Source organism: Nesoenas mayeri, assembly GCF_963082525.1.
Source record: "Nesoenas mayeri genome assembly, chromosome: Z".
NCBI classification, from domain to species: domain Eukaryota; kingdom Metazoa; phylum Chordata; class Aves; order Columbiformes; family Columbidae; genus Nesoenas; species Nesoenas mayeri.
Window position 1 is genome coordinate 17,315,641 of NC_137542.1, and position 18,057 is coordinate 17,333,697.

The 18,057-nt window shown below is 40.1% G+C and overlaps 1 protein-coding gene across 4 annotated transcripts in view; it reads left to right on the forward strand.

The window, feature by feature from the left end:
• PSIP1 (PC4 and SRSF1 interacting protein 1) overlaps positions 1 to 18,057 on the forward strand; it is a 35,451-nt gene that overhangs the window by 4,327 nt on the left and 13,067 nt on the right. For 2 of the 4 annotated variants that reach the window (XM_080362337.1, XM_080362340.1), the window contains exons 3-12: positions 1,003 to 1,183; positions 2,253 to 2,329; positions 6,500 to 6,638; positions 10,642 to 10,758; positions 13,501 to 13,605; positions 14,157 to 14,219; positions 15,226 to 15,364; positions 15,452 to 15,527; positions 16,401 to 16,626; positions 17,292 to 17,410. In XM_080362337.1, coding sequence (XP_080218463.1) covers positions 1,112 to 1,183; positions 2,253 to 2,329; positions 6,500 to 6,638; positions 10,642 to 10,758; positions 13,501 to 13,605; positions 14,157 to 14,219; positions 15,226 to 15,364; positions 15,452 to 15,527; positions 16,401 to 16,626; positions 17,292 to 17,410 — 1,133 coding nt within the window. In that variant the 5' untranslated portion in view covers positions 1,003 to 1,111. The other 2 variants (XM_080362338.1, XM_080362339.1) reach the window with 2 other exon arrangements.

The window sequence follows — 18,057 nt, forward strand, 5'->3', positions numbered from 1 at the left end:
CGGCCTGGGACGCGAAAGGAAGCGTGGCGGCACACAGCGGTGTCCCTGCCTCGCCCCATCCCGCCCTCTGCAGCCGCCGCTGCTACAGAGGGCGGCGGGCTGGGCTGGGCTGGGCTAGGCTGCGCCGTGCCGCGCCAAACCCTCCTCTGCCCCCTCCTCCCGCCATCTCGCAGCGCCGCGGCCGCCCCGCCCCCGCGGAAGGAGGAATGAGCCACTTCCATAACTGAGGGAAGCGCGACTGAACGACGCTCGCGTCCTCTCTCCCTGCTTTGGGGTGGGCGGGCGACCGACTTCTTTCGCGGCTGCCCCCATTCGCCTTCAGACGCGGAGACGGGAGAAGCCAAGCCATCTGTTCTCAGCAGGCCCTGCGCTGTTCACCCTGGCACCCCCATCTCCCGGTTGCGGCGTGCCGGTTGGTACCGCCCGCCTGGCGGGAGGAGGGAGCGCGGCGGTGTCTCCTGCGGCGGGGCTGCTGCTGCAGGCGGAGGTGGGCGGCGGGAAGCGCGCTGGGCGCCAGCGCGGTGGGTAGCGAGGCGCCGGGCCGCCGCGGCTGGGGCGGCGGGAGGGAGGGAAGCAGAGAGGGCGGGCAGGCAGGCAGGCAGAGTTCTCCTCCCGGGCTTCCGCGCCATCGCGCCTTATATGTGGGGAGCGGGCGGGCGGTGCGTCCATGTGGTGGGGGCCGCGTCGACTGGGGAAGAGGGAGCTTCGGCTTGGCGGGCAAGCAGAGCCGAACCGTGGGGGCGGGCGGGCCCTCCTGGCTGCATGCGGCCTGGCCCGGCCCGGGTGGGTATGTGTGTGGCGTCGGTGCCGCGAACGCGCCGCGAGTGGGGGCTGCGGGCGCGGCCGCTGGGCTCCCCGGCGGCTTTCGGCGGGGCTGAGTGGCGGGCGCGGCGCGGTGCTGCCGGTCGGGAGGCCGGCCGCCCTTGCGGAACGCGGTGTTGATGTCCCCTCTTGTGTTGTCCTTGTCTCCGCTCCCCCGCCCCGCTGTGTTTATCCCGGCAGCGGGACCTCGGGCGGCTGGCAGCGCCTCGGCGGCGGGGGCCGGCGGTGCAGAGCCCTCCCCTCGGCCCAATTCACCCGGCGGCAACGGGCGTCACGTCGGTGAGAAAACATGAGCCGAGATTTCAAACCCGGAGACTTGATCTTTGCCAAGATGAAAGGTTATCCCCATTGGCCGGCCAGGGTAAGCATCCCGCGGGCCGCAGCGCCCTCCTCCTGCTCGGTACCGGCGCCCCGCTCTCCCCCACCCGCCTCCCGCTGCCTTGGCTTTGTGTTGCAGGGAGGGTTTTCAGACACCTGTGGAGAGCAATGCGGCTAAACGGTGTTGCTCCGCCAGCCTCCTCCCGTGCGAGGGAGGGCACACTAGTGTTGGCGGGGCTGGAAGCAACTTCTGAACCACATTGCAGAACCTGTGCTCTGGTTTGCTGTTGCTTTACATTTGTCTGTAAGTCGCTTCTGCTGTAACAAATGGCCTTCTCTAGTAGTCGTTAGTTGTCCTGATTAGCATTAACAGCTTTTAGAATTGAAGACCACTGTATAGTGGTGTGATGCCAGAGCTGCGTGAGCACCTAGCTGAACAAAAATACTGTTCCCAAATAACTCCTCTTTTTTGTTTGACAAAAGAAAACCACGAAGTTATTGCAGGGTTATACTTTAAAGTCAGCTATTTCTATGCTGCTTTCTGTGGAATAAGCTAAGTGTTTGTGTTAAGTTGTCCAGTCCTTTTTCACATTCTCCCTGCTCCCTTGGAAGAAGCGTGGCAAGTTCTGCGACTGTTGTAGGTTGTGGGAATGTAGATAAAAGACCAATTATGAGATACTTAGCTAAGATACTGTCTTAAGAATTGCTTTTAAAAAAGTTTATTGACATTTCCTTTTTGTAGCACTTGACATTTGGGCTTTAGCAAGTTACCAGCTCAGTGTAAGGGTAGGAAGTTGTGCTATTGCTTATGTCAAGGAGGGATGGTATTTGCATGAAACTGAATTGTGGTTTTTACCTGTAGCACATCACATCTCTCCTTTTAAAGACAGTGTTGCTGTAACATGAGAAGTGCTGTCACTTCTTCTTGTTGCTAATACTGTCATTCGTTCTGCTGTATTTTTTAACATATGGTTAAAAAAAGACCTCGAGACTGGCTTGACTTCTCTGTGGCTTTTTTTTCTTCTTTTTTGATGCTTAACACTTTTACTTATTTGCCCCATGACTGTTCTTAACTGTTACTTGACTTTAATTATGGTCTGTCTCTTCCTTAGGTGGATGAAGTTCCTGATGGAGCAGTAAAACCTCCTACAAATAAAATGCCCATTTTCTTTTTTGGCACCCATGAGACGTAAGTATTTAAGGGTTGTGTTTTTTTCATCGTAGAATGCTGTGACAATAAGTTAATGGTTTGCCTGAAAGTAGTGTACTTTAAACAGTAGTAGCCTAGCTCTTTATAAATTTGTCTCTTTTGACAAGACTTTTGTTTAAGCTATGCAAAGAAATGATAGACCACAGCCATACCATATATACTTTCCTCATCAGAAGAATAAAAAATCCTACCCACAGTGGTGGGATTGATAGGTTTTTCTTTCTTCAGTAATGGACTTTAGTTATGGTTCTGTATATCCTCAAAATTCTCAACAATATATTCTCAAATATTTATCTTTGTTTTGTTGGTTTTTTTTAATATCTGAAAACACAGTATTGTTTTGATCCTGCCCTTGGTGATGTGTGTCATAGTGGATTGTACAGGGATTTTGTGAAGTTTTAAATAAATTCAGGGATGCAGATTGAGGGAGGCAGAAATAACTCCTTATCTAAAGCTTTAAAAATACCTTTGCAAATTTCGAGAAACATCATGGCCGATTTTAAACTTAGCCTAGGCTCCTAAGATGTTCTTGGGTTTGGAGGTCTTTTTTTTTTTTCTTTTTTTTTAATTTGTAGTTTACATGGATAAATTTGAAGTGTCTGTTCCTCACTCTTTGATATTCTTACGAAAGTTTTACTGCGATCTGGCTTTTGTTAGGCTGTAGGTTCAGGGTTACTATGTTTCAGAGATCCATACAACATCAGATAAACTTGCCTCTTTAATATACATTGCAAGGTACAGTATGTTCCATGGCACGGCTGTCTTGTAGCATTTGTTCTTTAACCATGTCACCTACGTTGTGCTCCTTAGAGTGGTAACAGGTGAAACTCCCTTGCTTCTTGACCTTACTTATTGTTGCTTGCAGCAGATACCTGTAAGTAACAATAGGAAGGAACAGATCAGGTGGAAAAGGAGAATACTGTTCCATGGCATGTGATTTTGTTTAGGTTTGTGGCTATTGTCATTGTTTAAGTGACAATTAGTGATCTATCAGGAATGAGGTAGAACTAACAATTTTCTGTACTTTGTTCATGGGAATTAAAATAAACTGGGTAAACTTTATCTTTGCTGTGCTTCTCATAGTTCAAGTTACACGCCTGTTGACAGTTAGACACTACCTGTACAGCCTACTTTACTGTAAGTAGTGGCAACTCTAAAAATCCAGATGATTAGTTTAATCATGCTAAAAAGTATTTGTGGAAGTACACTTTCCCCCCACTCCCCCTCCACTGAGAACTATGTGGCAGCTGCATGTGTGCACAACCCCCTCTTCCCCGACACCTCCCCCATCTCCTGCAATGGGGCAAGTTAATGGCTCTTATTATGAGATCCAGGCCAGAGTCGAGAGAGCAGGTGGTGCACCAGCCACAGTAGGGGGGTGCTGCTGCTGAGACCCCTCCCAGGACTGGGACGCCGTCTAAGGTAACCTCCCAAAAAATGGGACTGCCTCATCTCCGCGTGTGGGTGAGTGATAACTTAGATATTTCCTCGCCAGATAAGCGAGTGTATTAAGTAATTCCTCACTGCTTGGGTGGGTGTTTTCCTCACTAGACACATGAGTGTATTCCATGCTTATATTTAAGCACATGTATTTTCTTTAATAATTCCTTGCCAGATTCAGGCAAGCGTATATTCTTAATATAATTCCTCACTAAACATGTGGGTATATTTATTTCCTGGAGTCAGTGACGGCTCTGACGTTGCTTTTGGTGAGCCACGTGTATGTACACTGTGGATCTCCATTATTCTTATTTTGCTCTACCCCAAATAACCTCATCAAGCTGATATCTGAATCTGTATTTTATGTTATCGGGGTACTAACTGATTTTATAAACCCCATTTCTAATTGGTTGTTTTCCTGGACTTTCCCGGACAGAATAGAAGCCTGTTTTGGACCTTGTTGTCCACCTAAAACTAACTTCGGAGTCCCTCTCTGACAGTATTGTATAAAGGATGATGTTTTCTACCTGTGTGAACAGTTACAGTAGGAAAGGAGGAGCTATGGGGAAAAACAAAAACAAGACTTGCTTGGGAATAATTCTTACCTTATTTTTAGGAATAATATTAGTTCAGCTTTGCAGACTACTATAAACAATTATAAAAATGTACTTTGGTTGCCATTGCTGATTTTTCTGTTAAGGTTTGTCAAAACACAACTAAATGTGTTGCCACCTGGGTGCAGTGAACAGATAAATGCTTTGGGAATTTGATTGGGGTTTGTTTTGTTTATTTGTATATTGTCTTAATGCAGCAACAGTGCCCTTTCCTAAAAGAGAGTAATAAAATAGATACTAGTTTAATAAAAGCTTTATTTGTGTCTACTGTGCCAGTAAATGACATCACTGAAAATTTTGGTCGGTCACTGACAAACAGAAGGTCGTACTGAACTCTGCTTCCTGGACTCTATGTATTAGTGTAATCTCTCTTCATTTGTTTTTCTTGTTCCTTTTTGTTTTGGGTACATTGGGGTTTAACTGCAGCAACCCAGTACAATACATGGCTTTTTTACAGTAGCAGGTTCTTGGTGTTTCTTCAAAGCCTCAGCAATGTGGCTAGAGGCTTACAGACCCTGGAAAAATGCTTCCCCTCAGGGGTTAAGAAAGAAGGGATGCAATATTTACTATTTTCTGTCTCTCAGAGTTTGTCTCCCTCTCTGTCCTTATGGTCTGGTTAATTAGGCTTTGCAGGTGCATTTTTCCCACACTTGCTGAATCCTCCTCTAACCATGTATAACAACGAGGTGGGTGATTGGCAGTCTCATCTGCCACAGTGGCTTCCTTAATACTTTGTACGCATAGGTGAGTGTTTTACTGCTGGAGTAGGAAATGCTTAAGCTTTCTAGATGATGATATGTTCATTTTTGTTTGTTTGTTTAGTAGGGTGTAATTTTCAAGTAGATTTTTTTAAAGATGATGAAGAAAATAGGAGAGTGTAGCTTAGAAGTATCTATTTAACTTTTCCATGAGCTTACAGGTTACAAAGCAAGTATCGGCAACTTTTCATATAGTTGGGTCTAACAAATATACAATCAGACAAAGCTGTGTCTAGGCACTGAGTGAAAATAACAATGTACCACCAATGTGTTGTTTTTTCTTTGTTAGCAGCCTATAGATAGCCTCAGTGAAATCCTAACTTGAAAGGTTGTGAAAGGAGAGCAGGAATTAAACAGTCTTTGATGTTCTTCAGCGTAAACTACAATATTGTTTCTCTGCAATATGTTACCTTGTTTTCCCGAGTCTAACTTAGAGAAGTTACTAGTGTGGATACTGTGACTTCGATACATGAGAAAAACTACTAGGCTGAAAGCATTAGGCAGCTTACAGCAGAGGTAAGTACTATGCAGGAGTGTTTGTCTGACAAAGATACGCAGGCAGTGTTAAGACTTCTACTATGAGAGTAGCTTAAATACCATAAAAAATAAGTGTACTTCACGAAGAAAAAGATAGGGGGAGAAGCTTAAAGAACAGTCTAAGGATTTTATTGGTTAAGTTTAATAAATCAAGTGATGAGTTCCTGTTGTCACACACTGAAAGCTACTGAATTAAGGCTGGATTACGTAGCATATTTACAAAGACATTGACAGTAAGTTTATTGAAGTGTTGGTTTTTAGTGTCCAATACACTAAAAAATATAAAATTTTCTATTTTAACTGGATTATATTCAATTTAAGGACTTGGAAAGATTTTATTTCTTAGCTTAGAGCCATTTAATCTCCTTTAAATCTCCTTTTTTCTTGCCTTACATTGTCCAGAGTCAAGAATTCTTTCTTCTTAATGTTAAAGCCTGACTTTTTTCACGAAGGAAGCAATCGCTCTTTCTATTTGTTTGCAGACTACTTATTTTTTAAATTGTTTTGGTTCAGAGTAGTTGGTTATTCTATCAACTGCAGTCTTAAGATGCAGCTGTTTCTTGCCCAGATGTTCAATATCCTGGGAAGGAGGATGTCCGTATGTGTGGTGGCAGTGATGGAAAATTCAGGATGTTGATGGCAACAGTTGAGAAAACTAGAGACGCTTATGTAGCAGAATTAGTTGTTGCAGTAGTAATGAATTTAATATCTTAATAACATTTGGCGGTTACTTCTTGTCTGAAAAGACTAACCATTTAAAACATGAGATTTTGTTCTTTTTTGTTCCTTCTTTTCTCAAGGGCATTTTTGGGACCAAAGGACATATTCCCTTACTCTGAAAATAAAGATAAATATGGCAAACCAAATAAAAGAAAGGGTTTTAATGAAGGGTTGTGGGAAATTGACAACAATCCCAAAGTGAAGTTCTCTCATCAACAGGTGAGTTGTGCAGAATCTCTACATCTTTATTGCTATATTCGTATGGTGGAGGAGGAAGGCAATGAGCGTTTCTCTGCTGTAGGGTAATGAATTATTACTGTTGTTCTTTTGCGGGTTAGACTGTTCTTGGGTGTTTTTTTTTGTTTTCAATTTTTTTATTTTTAATTGAACTGTAGCATTAATAGCATAACAGAGATGGGGGTGTTGTTTAACTGAGGATATCAGTTTATTATAGTAAGTTCATGAGGGATCACGTTGACACTTTCAGAGCACAAGACTAAAAGTTAAATGCTTTTTACGGTACCCGTCAAGTTTTTCTTACAACTATAGGTATTTATTTATACTTCTAACTGTATTTGTTCCTAGGATACTTATCTGTGGAACCGTACAACTACACTTGCAATGTGTTAGTTTTTTTGAATCTCAGTCACTTGTTCTTTCTGTCCTCTAAACCCAAGTGCTTTTTTCCACAAATATCCTTGTAAGATTTCAGTACCCGCTGTCTTAATGCATTTTCCTTCTAGTGGTTGGAAGCAATGCAATGCTTGCCTTTTGCCCCCAAACTGTCACATGACTTGTTTGATTCAGTTTTTTCTGCCAGTATTTCCAAATTTCTTGCTCTCTTGGTAAATCTTCCAAGCTCAAACTGGAGGTATGCAGTGCTGCCTGTCCATATTTAATCTGAAGACAAATTGTCTTGCTCATTTTGTCTTTGTCTACATGCTCTGAACATTTTGTAGCCTTTTGATCACATACTAGGGCTTCTAGGCAATGCTGCAGTAATATACAAAAAGAATTGATCTCACTTGGTGTTACTTGCTGCTCTTACGTGACATGCCAGACTGCCATTTCACCACCAGTTAATCCCTGCTTCATAAGATATCCCAGGTCACTGTGTTTCTAGTTTGGAGGAGATAGTGGGTAGAGTTAAGGAGTTTCTGAAGTAGAGTATAAGATGATATACTCCAGATGTACACTTTTTCTGCTCTGGGATATGGAAAGATGCTTATGTCCTCATCACAATGGGAAGGACTGTATCAATAAGGGGCAGATTCTTTCTGCCACTGTAAAATATGAGTTGGAATACCTTCTTCCTGTTCTTTATGTGACAGTTAAGGAGAGATTCTATGGATGGCTGAGACAGTTGTGAACCATAACTGAGTTGTATGTTACCAGTCATTCTAACAAGGTGAAAATCTGGTTATAAACAAACAACAGTAGCAAGCTTGTCTAATATTTTGTTTCACAGCAGGAATGAGTAACTTAATTAAGCAGTGTTCCTGGTTGCTTTCGTAGCATCTCAGACATTCCTAAATATGTTCCCACTTGGAAAAACTGAAAACATGCTGCCTAGAGATACATACAGTTTTTTTCAGTCTAGCAGCTTTTCTGCATGGTGGTCCTTTCCATGTTTTGAGGTCCACTTCAGCTTGGATGATAGCTCTTTCACAGGCTATATTTGACATTCTGTAAAATAAATCAGGATGTAAAACAGGCCAAGTAAGTGTTACTGGATCTGAAATAAAACTGCCAGTAAGGGTCTTCTTCAGAAGCAGTTTCTTTGAGCATCTTTGATATCAAGTCAGTCATGGATCTTCCATGTTTTTTCACCAAGCACTACTTTTTGGATTTAATTCTTAGGTTTGAACTATTATGTTACTGTTCTGCCAAAGGTTATAGATATGATGGAGGAACATTCTACTTTTTCAAGAATAAGAACATCTTTGATATTTGGGGTTTGTTTTTGTTTTACTCATTCCAGTTTATATGCTGAAATGAGCTTTATTTATACAGTACTTTACAAGATAACATACAGCTCACAGTGATGAAACTTCAGATACCTTATTTTATGTTCTTGTTAGTTTCCTTGGCGTTTGGCTATGTTACAGCTCTCCTGTTCATGAGGATGTTGCCTTTAGCATCGTATTCTCAAAGCTGGAGGAACAAATGTGCACAGTTTGTCCATCCTAGTAATATGAGAAGGATGCTTGTCTGCTTGATAACAGTCTCTGTGGCTGTCTTCATTAACAGCTAAGGGTTTTTTGAAGGGTGAGACTTCTAGATCTTCATTGCAGAAGGAAGTTTAAGAGTGCTTGTTGTAGATAAACTCCCAATAAAATTGTCTATGGAGAAGCTTGTACCTGTTTCAAGGGTAGCAGAGTGGTTGTAATTAGCTTCTGAGGCCAGTTTGGCACGATTTAGCCAATTCACCTAAGTTTTTTGTTACCTGTTGTGGTAACAAGAAACAAAGATGAACCCTTACAGAAACACACCTCAGCTTCCTCCAGCCCGCTCACCGCACATCCCTGTCAGTCTGTTGGGGGATGCGGCGGCAGCACAGGAGGCTGAAGTGGCGTGTCCCGGCGACTTTGCTTTTGCTGTTCGTTGTTTCTCGCTCAGCGGATTGGGCACGGGCTGCCGTCCCCTCAGAGCTGTGCCCTTTGTCCCTGCTGCGCCTCTGCTCCGGCAGCGGGAGCTTGCTTCGCAGCGCCCCCCGGGCTCTGGCGCCTCTTCTGCCTCAGTGTTCCTCGTCCCCCGCTCAGGCCTCTTGCCGGTGCCCGGGCACCCCCTCGGCCGCCTCCTCGGCCGCCTCCCCAGCCGCTCCGGGCCCCGCTCCGCTCCTCGGTGGCTCCTCCCGCTCGCTCGGGGGCGCTGTTGGGCGGGTCCGTTGCCGATCCAGCTGGCGCCGGTTGTGGCCGGTCCCGGGCGGGTGCGGGAGCGCAGCGGGCGGGCAGCCGGTGGTCTCCGGGTGAAGGCAAGTAGTTGCTTGGGAAGACTGAGAGAAGAGGTGACGTAAGTGTACTGATGAGTGAAGACTCTGTTTTTTCCGGTACTTTAAAGCAGGATAGTGTGTTACAGCCTGTTAATATGTTGCAGTATTCAGTACACATTGGCAAATGGACAAATTTTTCGAGCTGAGGTCTTGCAGTGAATGAATATATATCTTAAGGTATTCCTTGATCTTTGTATTTGGTCCACATACAATTCTTTGATTTTTAAAAAAGATTCTTGGAGTTAAGCACAGGAGCAGGGAGGAAAGTCTAGTTGCCAGAGCCTAAAACTTGGGCGTGAGCAGATAATTCTGTGTTTGGCCACACAGCAGGTAAGGTCAGAGGGGAGTGGGCGCTCACATAGCGATGTTGGCAAAATCAAGCTTTTATTCTAGATACAAGATTAAGTGACAGACTTGTCAGCTAGTCATGTAAAAGGATTCACGTGCTATTTTTTCTCTTTTTTTCCTGTCCTTTTACTGGGCATATTTTGTCTTGGTAAGCCCTTCTGAGAGCAAGTTTTTCTGTTTAACTGCCAGAACTGGCTGGAATGTTCTGAAAGCAGTATTTATACTTTGCAGATGTTGCTGGTAACAGCTAGTAGGGGAGGCGGAGGGCATAAGGGTGCTTGTGGCTAGGGCTTAAATCCAAAACCACTTCCTCAGTGGGGGAAAAATTAAAGAGTCAGGAGAGTTCTGCCAGCTTTGTTTGAAGGAGCTAGTATTTAAGAGTGAGACTGCTATCCACAATGTAACAGAATAAAGAGTAATTTTGTCTTTACCTTCTCTGTTTCCATGTTTTTAACTTAAATTATTTTGCCTTTATTATATTTTTTTTCTGCTTGTGTTTTCACCCAACAGATAGTTGGCTCACTTAGGATTGATAGCTTATTTAAAAATGTACTTGTTGACAGTAGCATCACAAGTTGTCTTTGACTAAAAAAAACATTTTTTTTTTAATTATACATCAGAAAAATTTCACATAGCCTATTTTCACACTAAAAATACAGCAATCATAGCATTAGAGCTTGAAAGTTTGATAATGAAAATGCAATTTAAACTGAAAAGTGTGGAAATTAATAATCCATTTTAGTATTTTTGCAGTACTAATACGGGTTTCCTTAGAATGATGTTTTCTCAGGTAATGTATGGGTGGCAGAACACCTCTCAGTTTCATTATTCTGTAGTTCAGGAAGTAATTTAGATGTCATTTTTGATGTTTTTGTATTAAAGTCCCATCCAGCTGTTAATACTGCTATCAAAGACACAGTTCAAGAAAGCAGTCAGGAGCCTCCTGAGGGGAGTGAAGAAAAGGCAGGAGCCAAAAGAAGAAAGTCTTCTATCCCAAAAGTAAGAGAATGAATTCTTGTTCTACCAGGAATGTTTTTAAGTCAAAATTGTATTGCCAAATTTTTACTAAAGTGCTTGAACAGCGTTTTACTGTTGTAACTGCTTTGCCTTTGCTCCTTTTCAGATGTACATTTCTTTTGTACTGTATGTGGTTTTGAAAATTGCTTTCTTGGCCAGTCTATATTTCTAAATTGTAATACACTTAAACTGAATTCATACAGTACTTCCTAGGCAGAAGAGGTCGAAGTGATCATCAAGGTTTAGCTTTAAGTTTCCCTTTCTGTTTTTGGAGACTTCTTAATATCATGGGCAGGTATGACTGTCTCTTTCAATTACAACAGTTTTTGTTGAAAAGCCTAACAGAGCTTTGGGTTCTGTCTGGGCCAAAAGGGTTCTTCATTGTATTTACCTGAACAGATTATAAGGTTGAATTAGGCCATACTCCTGATGAACTAATTAGGATATAAATGGATAGAAAGGATTTCGTAGCTGTATCAATTGAACTCTGAGTCAGAAAAGTATCTGAGTAAATTGATATACAGTAGTTTATATAGACAGTTTAGTTTCTTTGCTTTGTAAATGTGTGCATACCTTAAAATCCTTCTGAAACAAGATGGTTTTCTTTAAATATATTGCATCCATACTAAGAAAATGCATTTCTGTGAAACATCTGTGTTTCAGCTTACTTGTGCTTTTTGTGAACCTTCCTAGCTTACTGTACACATTATGTTAACAGTGTAGAACACTTGCTTTGAACTTTCTCTGCCCTTGGATGTTTAGATTTGTTCACTATGGGGTTATTTTTCATATCGGATGGGAGAGATGTTGTTTGTCGTCTCTTCTCAGTTTTTTTTAAGGAAAATAGAATCCTAAAAAGACAAAAATTGTGATGCAGATGGGATTGATAAGTTTATGGTATCTCATTTATTTTTAAGTCATTTCTGGAAATAACTACTCTACAGGATGAGCAATGCCCTTAAATTGTCAAACTATTTTGAGTAGACAGTTCTGGTTGTCCTTTTTAGTATCTGCTGAGATTTAATGTAGTTCTTCTGTAGGTGTAGCTGGCTGTCCTTCAGTATTGATTCACAGTTCCAACTGATAGATTTGCAGTGTGTTAAATATATGGTTGATGTTCCTCATGTAGGATTAGTGTCTAGTAGCTGTAGTAACTTGTGGGATTTTATGTTTTTGTAGTGTTTTGTGGTTTTTTTTCAAGAGGAAAAAAGACCTTTGGCAATACACGAATAGATGATGTTGAGAGTTCTTTTCTTGAGTTGAAAACTGCAGTTATTGATGGGTAGTTTCTCCCAACTTCTTACTGCTTAGAGTGTTCCCTAGTTTAGTATTTCCACATGTGGGTCAGTGTGATTTGCGTTCTATCAGCTATACCTGAGGAGTGCTCTTCAATATGTAATTTCCTGGTCATATTAGTAAAAACAGTGTTGTTCTTGCCCATGCATCCTGCTGGTAAAGGCATTGGTTCCCCAGTATTTGCTACTGCAAGGGGGAACCTTATTTTAAACTGGGCTGATTGATTAGTTTACCTCACTGAATTTATGCAGTAAGCAGCATGTGGTAGTGAGAACGGCACTGACTTAAGCTTCCTTTTTCTCCTAAAAAAGTGTTTCCAGGCTGTCCTGAGCTGGCTCTGTGAAAGAGAAACAGTGAGACATAAGAGCCATTAAAATGCAAAGATCAAATGGAAGCTCCTGACTGGGTTCTTTTACATAGATTTCTGTAATTAGTCCCATCAGTTACAGTTCAAGGCACAATATGGAGGAAATTTACTCTTGCTCCTTTTCTTGTGAGACAAATGTAGCTAGAACATTCTTTTAACCTGTGATTGTACTCTGGTTTCTTGTGATTTTAGTACACCTGTGATTCTTCTGTCTTAAAGTTGTAATTTATAAAAAGACTGAGTGATATTACATGTCTTCAAGTAATTAGAAATATTGCATTAAACCCTTGTGCCTGAGTTGCTTTATTCTGTGTTGAAATTTTAACAACTCTAGCTACTTTAAAAGAGAATTTCACAAAAGGTGCTTGCAAGTGGGACAAGGCAAAATACTAAAGCTGAGACAATGAACTGAAGATCCAAAACCATGCATATACATAGGCTGCAAGGAAATGTTAATTATTTTCAAATAAGTTGTTACATACTCTTGATTTTTCAAGTCTTAACTGCTCACCTAAAACAAAATCTAGTATTTTAAGGTTAAAAAAAGAAGAAGAAAAAAAGAAGACTAGATGCCACCACTTATCACTAACTACTGTCACACATAAACCATCTTGTTTAGTGTCTTGCTTACTACATTGTCTTTGTTTAGCAGGGTGATAGTCTTCATTAAATATAGTCTTGGTAACTTGGATATCCATCTGTACGTGTAGATAAACAAAGATCCAGATGAATCTTAAATGTTGGAATGAAGGCTTAGAAGTACTCATGTTATGGTGATATGGTGAAAAAAATGTAGTTATGTTATCATGAACACAAAATGGGACTGAAGTTTCACCATAGTACATGGCTGTATTTTGACCCATTCTGACAACTGTCTGCAATCATGTACTGGAGAACAGGGTCCTGTCTTAGGCTTTTAATGTGTGCCTCAGAAAAGAGTGTATTTACAGACTTAAACTATTTAAAGTGAAAAGCAGCCTGATGGTTAATCGTGTGTTCTGTTTTCACTGTGAAATACCATTTAATGCTTTGTTTTTTTCACACTCTGATTCCCTTTGCAGTTATCACCTAAAGGGGATAACTTACCTTCAGAAGCTGAAACAGAAGAAAAGGAGATGGATGCTTCAAAGGAAGATGATCTACCATCTGAAAAAAACAATAAAGAAGTATGTGAAAGCTCTTTCTATGTACTATGAAACATTTTAATATTATGTCTATTGATGTAAATCTATTACTAAGAAGCTACAGTTATTACTACTGTGACAATCTCATGAGCTCTTTAATTTTATGAAACTTCCTATATGTTCACTCATGTTTATATTGAAACTTTCATCAGAGAGGAGACTTTTAGTCTGGCTTCTCCGGAAGCTCAACTAAAACAGGTGGAACAGTGTTGTTTTAATAACTTACTCTGTATTGCAACAGCAAATATTAGTATTTAAAGGACTAGATAAAGAGTTCACACAGACTAAAACATGACTACATATCTTTACTTAAAACCAAGTCTTGTTTAGTACTTTTTTTCTTGTATTTCAGAAAAAAAACCACCTGATTACCACATAATCAGGATTTCAGTTATTTAAAAGCAGGAGGTGTCTTCATATGTGCTACAGGTCTTCTTATGTTCCTGAGGCTTCAGTTTTGAAAAAAACTTTAAATTATTTAAAATCAGTCTTTGTTTTGTTAAGACTCTTAGCACCATTGTTAATCTTCACAGGATGCAGCAAAAACAAATGATGCTTCTATTCCTAAAGTTGCTAGAAGAGGAAGAAAAAGAAAGGTAACAATATATTTAATTACTTTACTGGAGTCTTTGGATGTGATGATGCTAGATATTATTTTCTTTAATGACAGATTATGCATAAATTTAGGTGCTTAACACCCTCCTCCTCCGCTCCTTTCAAATGGCTGAAAGATTTGTAGAAACACAAGTTTTCCCAGAGGGTGTTTACAAGTCATAATTCTGTTTGAACTAAAGGTAGAGTAGGTAGTTCCCAGATCTTTTCCATAACAGTCCATTGCAAATAAGAAAAAAACCAAGAAATATACTGTTGCTAAACCACTAACAAAATAGGTAGTTTTGAAGCTCTGAAGAATTTCTTCATCACACTGAACTAACACCTATAATATTCCACCTCTTCTTGAGATTGTGATTTTGTGGTCTCCTCAACCTGGGAAAAATTTGAGTTAGTTTAAAAGAGATTGTTCCAGCTGCTTGCTCAGCCTTCATGTTCATGTGGTGGTCACACAGGAAACTAGATCAGGGCACTAAGCCAATGAAAAGCTAGATTAGAGTGGGACAAAGTTTCAATTTTAACTTGAAACCACTTATATTGTAACATTAGTGAGGACAGCAGGGATGGGATGAGTGCAAGGTAACTGTGATCTTTGTATGTTTGTCACATTAAAGTAGCATGCTGAGTTTGATTTGCTTCATGAAAAAAGATATGTTTGGATGCTCTTACAAAAATGACTTGAATATTTAAAAAATAGAATTTGAAGACTATCTTCTTTTAAAGTAAGTTTAATAAAAATAAACCTAAAATAAAATTTAAAGAGAGCTTCTAGTCTGAAACAGCAAGAAGTTGAAGGGATGTCTGTGACTAAAGTTGCAATTACTGATATTGAAATATAATCTATTACTAAATTTGGAAGCTTTTTTTTTATGTGTAGAAGCAGTACTGTAGTAGTGCATTTCTAGAAGTTTAAAACTGTTGTTTGAGAAAATAATTGAGAAATTAGTGCCCTGTGTTTTTTTTACTTCTCAAATTCATTCTTTAAATTAGGCTGAAAAACAAGCTGAAGCTGATGATGCAGCAGCAGTGACAACAGCAGCAGTGGCAGCAGCAATGGCAGTAGCAGTGGCAGCAGCAGCTCCTGCGCCAGTGTCTCCAAAAGTAAGCCCCAAAAGAGGAAGACCAGCAGGTAACTTTAAAATAAGTAAGAATCTTTCCTCATATACAAGGAGGCTGGTGGCTGTGGACTAACTTGTTGTTTCTATATAAATACTAGCTTCTGAAGTAAAAGTTCCAAAACCAAGAGGGAGACCCAAGTTGGTGAAACCACCTTGTCTTTCAGAGAGTGACTCGTGAGTTTTTCTGTTTGTTTCTTATTATAAAGCTGCTTTAATGTAAACTGTGTTGTTCCTTAGATGAAGACTTCATAGTAAATACTGAGTTCCTGACAGGTTTTTGCCCCTTTAGTGTTCATTATGAGTTACTGTTTGCTTTGATGTTGTTATTTACCGCTCAGGTTATTAATATATAGTAACTCAACTTAGTACATTTGTGGAACTAGAGACAGAAGATCTTTACACTCCTAACTTGTAAAATCTGTGCAAAATTCCTATAATTGTACACTGGGTGAAGAGGAAAAGTTGTTTATTAAATACGAGATCATGTAAAACTGTAGTATTGAATTTCTTTTACATTTTTGTTTCAGAAATCTCTTCTGATGGAATTCCAACACTATCTGTAACCTAAATTTTGTTTTTATCCTCTTCAGTTCTTGTGTCAAGCCCTTAGTGGTAACTGGAGGAAAAGTCAAGCATTAGTGTAGTTTTCTATAGATTAGCAGATACAGTTTCAGTGCATGTACATCTTAAATAAGTGTACTTTGTAAAACTAGTTTATAGTGTATGCACTCTTGGACCTCCAGAACCGTGTGTGGAGGGCTTCTGAGCATTAACTTTTCTGGTTTTGAATCCATGCACATATATTAATGTTAGCTTCTTCAGGGCTCTCACTTTTTTTGGGTTTTTTTTTATGAATAGGTAGTTGTCTCTAATTCTACAAAAATACTATTTTTTGATGAGTCATTAAATGAACAAAGAGTGAATTAACTTCATAACTTGTGATATTCCGTGGTAAAAAAGAAAAAATATCCCTGAGTTAGAATAACATAATATTTTAAAGTTACTGTAGGTAATGGATATGATGCCTGAATACTGTTCATGTTTTAGTGTTAATGAGGAAGAGAAGGCAAAGAAAAAGGGACCAGAAGAAAAGCCCAAAAAGCAAGGGAAAAAAGATGAGGAAGGTCTGAAGGACGAGGAGAAATTGAAGAAGGAATTTGACAAAAAGGAAGGAAAGAAAGAGGCTGAACCAAAAAGGAAAAATACTGTGAAAGTGGGTTCTGCATCAGCTTCTGATTCTGAAGATGATGGAGAAGAACAAGAAGGTGATAAGGTATAATTTTGCTTTCCTAATATATTTATTACAGAGGAAAGTAGTATCACTGAAGATCTTTCTTGAGGTTAATGCCAGATCTTAGTAAAGATTGGAGCCTTGTTGCTGGCAAATACACACATATAGAGAAAAAGTTGCAGAACTTCATTTTGCCAAATAATTATTTCAGGAACTACTTTGGCATTTTCTAAGAAAAACATATTTTCCGAGGCAGTGTTCTTTTTAACAAAGGATTTAAACATAGCAGTTAGTTATTTTGTCAAAAGGATTTTTCCATCTGTATTCCCTGGAACACCGTCTTTTTTTGCCTTGGGTATGTCTAAGAGAACATTTGGGTTGAAATGAACATTGTGAATGGTATAAAGCTGTGCCTAGCCGGTCATTTGGAATGTCTTAATTTTTCTGGTGCTTAAGGTATTTTCTGTCTACTAGAAAAGGGGAGAAAAGACTAAAGAAATTCAGAACTTATCAACATGTGGAGGTCTTGTGTTTAGTTGCGGACAAAGCCGGCTGTTGTCAGGTTATTCCATGGATCAGAGTTCTTCAAAGATATTTAGTGTAGGTAGGTTTGCCTGTTCACAGAAACAATGATTTAATAATCTTGCTTTTCAGTAATTTAAAGACTCTTCTTCTCTTTCCAATCCTAAAATCCCAAATAAAAACAGAAGAAAAAAGGAGGCAGAAGCTTTCAGGCAGCTCATAGAAGAAACATTGTAAGAGGCCAACATGAGAGAGAAGTAGCAGAAAGAAAGCGTAAGCAAGAGGAACAGACAGAATCTGAATTGTGAGTATGTTTTAAGGTGTGATGGTCACAAGTTGTAGAAATACTTTGAAACTAATAGGAGGAGACAATATCAGAAAAAATTCCAAACTAGTTTGTTCTGTGTTTCTATTCCCTCGTCTTTTTTTATTTGTTTTTGTGGGTTTGTTTGTTTGTTTGTTTTGTGGGATTTTTTGTTTGTGTTGTTTTGTTTTTGCTATTTTAACTTATTTTTAACTGGAGAGTAAAAACCTCCTCTAAACCAATATGTTCTATTGTGGGAGGATGGGAAGAACTGAACCTAGAAATAAAGCAATGTCAGTCTTTCAGTGACTAGAATTTCTAGCAGAAGACAGCTTGTGGGTTCTGTTTAGAAGTAAGCTAAGAAAATACATGTGAAAAACAATCAAGTGTAAAAACAAGAAACAACAACAAAAAGCAGTTCAGGAGAGCCATGTATTTTTCTTTAAGTTTTGGATACATTAGATTCAGAATTAGTAGGACCTGTTAATCCATGGTTACAGATTTTTGATCAGGTTATGGAATGCATAGGGTTACCTGGAAAACATTTCCTTCTCTGTCTGACAGCTGGAGCGCGCACACACCGTCAGACAGAACAAGGAAAAAATTATGAATTATTCTACTTTAGCACTGAAAAGCCAGTTGAATGA